Source organism: Otolemur garnettii, unplaced genomic scaffold (genome assembly GCF_000181295.1).
Source record: "Otolemur garnettii isolate 467f Iridium unplaced genomic scaffold, OtoGar3 scaffold00151, whole genome shotgun sequence".
NCBI lineage: Eukaryota > Metazoa > Chordata > Mammalia > Primates > Galagidae > Otolemur > Otolemur garnettii.
In genome coordinates, this window is record NW_003852546.1 from 1243324 (window position 1) to 1249683 (window position 6360).

Sequence of the window (6360 nt, forward strand, 5' to 3'; positions counted from 1 at the left end):
TGTGAGCAATGATGCCATGGCACTTTACCATGAGTGACAAAGTGAGACTTTGTCTCAAAAAGATTGCTTTCTTGCTGTTATTTATTTTATTTTATTTTATTTTTTTTGTGCCCTTGGTAGAGTGCTGTGGCATCACAGAGCTCACAGAAACTTTTAACTCCTGGGCTTAAGCGATTCTCTTGCCTCAGCCTTCCGAGTAGCTGGGACTACAGGCACCCACCATAACGCCTGGCTATTTTTTGGTTGCAGTTCAGCCCAGGGCCGGGTTTGAACCCACCACCCTCGGTATATGGGGCCAGAGCCCTACTCACTGAGCCACAGCTGCCGCCCATTCTTGGTGTTCTTTTAAGAAGTGGAATTTTTGGGTGGCGCCTGTGGCTCAAGGAGTAGGGCTCTGTCTGGCCCCATATACCAGGGGTGGCGGGTTCAAGCCCGGCCCCAGCCAAAACTGCAAAAAAAAAGAAGTGGAATTTTTTTAGTCAAAGGGACTGTACTTTTTGGTGGCTTCTGATGTTCATGTGGGCTCATATTTTTTTGAAAAAATTTTGCCCTTGTGTTTATAATAATAATCTAGCTGTGATAATTATTTAGAATACTATATAACACATAATCTTATAATAAGTTGTATTTATTGAGGACTACATGTAGGAGTGGCATGCCAAGGTCCAGGGAGTGAGGATGTGTGTGTCTTACTTGCTTGCCAGGTACTTTATTTGTATTGTCTCATTTATCCCTTAAAGCATGAGGAAGACACACACTTCTTATGTGTTGTCTTATGCCTTCTACACGACAGCCCTTTGGATATTTATGTTTGGCAGTTATAGTAATAACATGAGACATCACTATGCACACACTGAGGTATTCACTCCTGTGCACATCAGACAAAAAGCCTCTTCCTTCTGCTGTACTTATATGAACACATGTACACACATGTACACACATGTACCACTGCTCAGCCAGCTGCAGATAGAGTTAAATGGCTGTTGGGTGTCAGGATTCTCCAGGCCATTTCCCAAAGATTGTGTCCTGTTGGCCCTGCTAATGCCTGTCCCTACCTGGCAAAATCAGCCTAATCTTTTGGCTTCTTGGGCCCCTAACTCATGCAGCACCATGGGATAACTTTGTGTTGTGAATTAGCTCTTTGTCACTCTCTAGAGCCAGCACTGTTGAGGGCAGGTTCACCTGGGGAACTGGAATGATTCTGCTGAGTGCATGGGGCAGCCTACAGGGGAGCTCCTGTGTCTAAGGATGTGGCCTACATTCTCACTATCTGGTCAGCTGCCCTGCCAGACTGCTTGTTGGTTGCTGTTTCCAGAAGCCCTCACTGAGACCATTAGCCATCTCTAGACTTGCAGTTCATAAGGAGGCAGCCATGTTTGCAAAGAGATGGTGTGTGCTTGTGAATGTACTCTTGTTATCATATTCACTTGCTTGTGGGCAGCATGTCCTACAGAAACTACAGCCACTCTTATGAGCTATGGGCACAGACATGATCAGAACCTCCCCACCTAATTGCTTGGTGAGCTTGGTGAGGGGGAGTTTTCAATTTGTTTCAGCCCTTTTATTTTCATTCTGTGAAGGTTGTCCCTCCACTATGTGTTTATGGAAGACTTAATGGGGAGGTAGTCTATCCCATCAGGTGGTCAGTGGAAAATGCAGTTCTTGAGTGTCACCTTGAACTCTTCCTTTCTTCTAGCATGGTTTCATCTTACCTGGTGCACCATGGGTATTGTGCCACAGCCACAGCTTTTGCCCGAATGACTGAAACCCCAATTCAGGAAGAACAGGCGTCCATAAAGAACAGACAAAGTAAGGTTAATTCTCCTCTCCCCTTTCTCTACTTCACCTATCCCTAAATTTGTTTTCTGGCTCATGCTGGCCCTGGTTAACCTGTCAGGAGTCCATTCAGCTCTGGTCTTCACCACTCTAGAGACCAGCCTGCAGCCCCAGGGCCTGCTCTTGTCCCACCTTCAAGACAGCACTGCCCAGATGGACAGTCAGCAGCATGGGAACGTCTCAGAGCAGCCTCAGTGCACACTCTGAAGGCCTGGCACAGGCCAGACCCTGGCACAATTGGACCATCTCCCCCATGCTTTTTTCCTTCCCCCTGAATCCTGGATTCCACTCAGCCTCCTGATCTTCTGGAAGGAGTATGTTTGCATCATGTCAGACTGGTGCCCTTCTTTTCCCACCAGTGATTTGGTCTTAGTAGTTCTGCTTGTCCCTAGCCTGAGCGAAGATTGAAGTGGTCAGACAGGGAGGCTGTGCTCCTCTCTCTGCCCCCTACCCTAGCCCTGCCTTTACAGACAACACAGAGTCCTTCCTTGGCCAAAGAGAGCCCCCCAGTATTGATACTGGCCTGTGTACTGTGTGTGTGGAGACTCTTTCATGGACAGAGGGGTATTAAGAAAGGAAAGAGCCCAGCAAGGAGGAGGAGAGGAGAGTGAGGACATGCGTGTCTGTGAGTGCCTGCGTTTCTCTGAGCCTGTCGTCTCTGTGTATGTGCATGTGTCTGTGTCTCCCAGAGAAGCTGCGCTCAGCCAGACAGATGGAAAGGGATCCCAGACTTGGGATCTACGCATGAGAGAACCTCACACCCTGAAGTCACTCCCAGAAGATGCACCAGGCCCCAGGGAAAGAGCAAGAAGGCAACAGCAAGATGCTGATGGCCTGAGAGGTGTCAACGTCAGAGGTGCCAGCGTGAGGAGGATGGCCTCCTTTCCCAGAAGGAGCATGTCCCTGAAGACTGCCACAACTTGGGCTTTGGCCCAGAAACCAGTGTGCTCCCATTTTTACTCCCCTGTGATGCTTGGAAAGAGAGAAGTCTGTCTGAAGAAAAGCCTCTCAGGCTACTAATCTGCCTGGGTGCCCATCCCCAGATTCATGTTCCCGCAGCCAGAGTCCCTCCCTGTCCCCAGATGGTGGGAAACTGCACCCTACAGCAGCAGGCCTCCAAACTCTCCCTCCTGCCTCTGGGCCGAGCATCCTCCCTCTGTTTTCCCCTCTTACTCTTGAGGACTCTTGGCAGACACTTCGCAGAAACCAGGGTCTATTGTGGGGCTGGGCAGCCAGGTTCTTTTGTCAGCCTCTTCTGTGAGCCTCTCAAGCTGCCAAGGCACTCTGGGCCAGCCCGTCTGATTCTTGGCCAGTCCCTGCTCCAGTGCTGGCACATCCCAGCTAGCCGTGTGGCTGTGAGGGAGGTCTGCAGCCCTCTCTCACTGTCATGTTTTTGCTCCCCACAGAGATCCAGAAGCTGGTGCTGGAGGGCCGTGTGGGTGAAGCCATTGAGACCACCCAGCGCTTCTACCCAGGGCTACTGGAGCACAATCCTAATCTGCTCTTCATGCTCAAGTGAGTCTTGGGCATGATTCCCGATAGCCCAGGCCCTCTCAGCCTGTGGTGGGAACATTAGCCCAGGCAACACCCAGAGCATTGCCACTCTGCTCCCTCTACAGGTGCCGTCAGTTTGTGGAGATGGTGAATGGGACTGACAGTGAGGTCCGCAGCTTGAGCTCCCGAAGCCCCAAGTCCCAGGACAGCTACCCTGGCTCCCCCAGCCTCAGCCCCCGCCATGCCCCAAGTAGTTCCCACATGCACAGCACAGGTCAGCCACTCTCCAGAGGGTTCGGGAAGAACTGGTATGGAGAGGAGAGGCTACCCCCTTGCCCTTCCCTGGGCTGGGCTTAGACCTCACTGCTGGATCGGGGGAAGGGGAATGGGGCCACTATGGTTATTCCTTGGGGCCCCACTTGATGGCAAGCTGCTCCTCCTCTCTGACTGTCCTCCGGCTTCTAGGAGCAGACAGTCCCAGCTGTAGTAATGGCGTCACATCTACCAAGAGTAAACAGAATCACAGTAAATACCCCGCACCCAGCTCCTCATCCTCGTCCTCATCCTCCTCGTCTTCCTCCTCCCCATCCTCCGTCAATTACTCCGAATCCAACTCAACAGACTCTACCAAGTCCCAGCCCCACAGCAGTACCAGTAACCAGGAGACCAGGTGCCTGTCCTGCTCTATTTCCTCCTCTCTGCTTTCTGCTAGGCCCACTGCAGTCTGCCCTTTGAGTACCCTGCCCTTTACCCCTACCTCTGTACCAGGCATTGGCTCTGGTTTCTGGCCTTTCTCATGTTGTAGATGCCCATTGCCCTTGCCTTGGCTTTCTCCAGAGGCACTAATACTGCCAAGCTGAGAATATTGTCTCCTTCGATAAGCCTTCTTCCTCTAAGAAGGCTGGGCCTATGAGAACCCCCAGGATCTATACCCTGAAGGAGCTGTTCTTGGGTCTGGCTTTGGACAGCCAGGTTGGGCAGGCAGTGGGCCTAGGCTGTAGGCTGCAGGTCTGGATGGCTTTCAGTGGTCTCTAGGCATGCTTCTAGGCTACCTGGGTTTGGCTTCCAGCCGAGGCCATAACAGTGCCCATCAAGGCCTATGGGGCCTAGTCCTTGGGGATGAGGGGGATTTGTAGAAGAGATATGTCAACTCAGGGGAGGATCAGGGAGTAGAGAATCATAGCGGGAACACTGGGACAAAGGGGGGGGGGACCAGGTGGCAGGCCCCAGGATGGCTGATGTCATAGTAGGAGTCAAATGTTAGAGCATGGGGAGCTTGGGCTATCCTTTCATGCTCCTGGGAGCCCTTCATTTACCCACAGCAGCCCAGGGCTGAATCCTGAATGGAGGCCCACCTAGGTGCCCCAACCATAGCCTCTTGGCCAACTCTCACTTCAACCCTTCTCCACAGCGACAGTGAGATGGAGATGGAGGCAGAGCATTACCCCAATGGTGTGCTAGAAAGCATGTCCACACGTATTGTCAATGGCGCATACAAACATGAGGACCTGCAGACAGATGAGTCCAGTATGGGTAAGGGCCATGCTCTAGAATGACTCAGCATAGTCCCTGAGAGGGCGACATGCAGTCTAGATGTCTTCTTCCCCTGGGAGGGGGCTGAATGGGCAGGCTTTGGCAGCCTGAGAAGCTCTAGCCAGACCTGGTCCACTGCCTCCTTAACCTACTGTACACAGGTCCTTGAGGTGGCTCCAAATTTGTAAGAAGGTCCAGGTCTGTTGCTAAGACCAGGGCTTCTGTGTTTGAGGCTCGGGGGAGTTCAAAAGTATGGGTGCCCTAATGAGCACTGTGCATCTGTGCAGGGGGCAGCAGAGAGGGAAGGTGTCCACATCCTGCCTGACCCTGAGGCTGTGTTGAGTGGACTATGGGCACTTCTGCTGTGGCTGTCCCATCTACCCTGCTGCCCTTCACAGAAGCTGCAGCCCTGAGTCCTTCCTGTCCCTCCCCAGTCCTGCCCCTCTCTCCCCACCCTTCCTAACATGTTCTCCACGGGGCCCTGGGTGCAGATGATGGGCATGCTCGGCGGCAGCTCTGCGGGGGCAACCAGGCTGCCACAGAAAGGATTATCCTGTTTGGCCGTGAGTTGCAGGCACTGAGTGAGCAGTTGGGCCAGGAGTACGGCAAGAATTTGGCCCACACGGAGATGCTGCAGGTACCAGGGCAAGCTAGGCCCTCATACAGAGTAGGCCCCCATGTGGTGCTGGGGGCAGGGTGGCTCTGGAGGGTTCACAGGGCAGCACTAGCAGGGCAGAGCAGGCTCCAATCAGGTCTGCAATGGGACATGGGGCATCTGGGTGTACCCTATGCTCTCCAGGTTTGGGGCAGGGCACAACTAACCTACCATGCATTCCCAGTGTGTTTAGCTGTCACTGGGCATCATGTAGAACACTGTCCCCTTCTGGAGCCATAGAGGGTATGTGGTGTGTGCCACAATCCTCTCAAAAGCACCCTGTCCTTTAGGATGCCTTCAGCCTGCTTGCCTACTCAGACCCCTGGAGCTGCCCGGTTGGCCAACAGCTGGACCCCATCCAGAGAGAACCTGTGTGTGCTGCCCTCAATAGCGCCATTTTAGGTGAGTAGCTGTAACAAAAGCAGAAGCTAGCCATGATTACCTGGAGTGATTCCTTCCCCTTTCTCCCTGGGAAGAGCTGATATTTATCCAAACTGGGGCAGCAAGCTCTGCATTGGCCCTTTCTCGTGGCTCACAGGACTCCTCGGCTCCCGCAGCTGAACATAAACACTGACCTTCCTCTGTCCAACTGAGTTGGCTGGCTAGATCATTGTAGTGTTTTAGGCCATGACTGTGGGCCCAGGCCAATCCATAGCTCTCAAGAAAGCTAAGGTCCTCATGTTCTTGACCTGACGGCAGGGCCATAGCCTGGTGGCTGAGACACACTCAAACAAAAATACTGAACATTCTTGTTTCAAGAAATTCTGTCGGCTCTGCGCCTGTGGCTCAAGTGGCTAAGGCGCCAGCCACATACACCTAAGGTGGCGGGTTCGAATCCCGCC

The 6360-nt window shown here is 52.8% G+C and overlaps 1 protein-coding gene across 1 annotated transcript in view; it reads left to right on the forward strand.

Moving 5' to 3' along the window:
* RANBP10 (RAN binding protein 10) overlaps positions 1-6360 on the forward strand; it is a 71863-nt gene that overhangs the window by 61723 nt on the left and 3780 nt on the right. The window contains exons 7-13 of the mRNA XM_003799384.3: positions 1697-1809; positions 3243-3351; positions 3456-3604; positions 3796-4000; positions 4742-4863; positions 5355-5500; positions 5809-5920. Of these exons, the coding sequence (XP_003799432.1) occupies positions 1697-1809; positions 3243-3351; positions 3456-3604; positions 3796-4000; positions 4742-4863; positions 5355-5500; positions 5809-5920 (956 nt within the window). The remainder of the gene's footprint in view (positions 1-1696; positions 1810-3242; positions 3352-3455; positions 3605-3795; positions 4001-4741; positions 4864-5354; positions 5501-5808; positions 5921-6360) is intronic.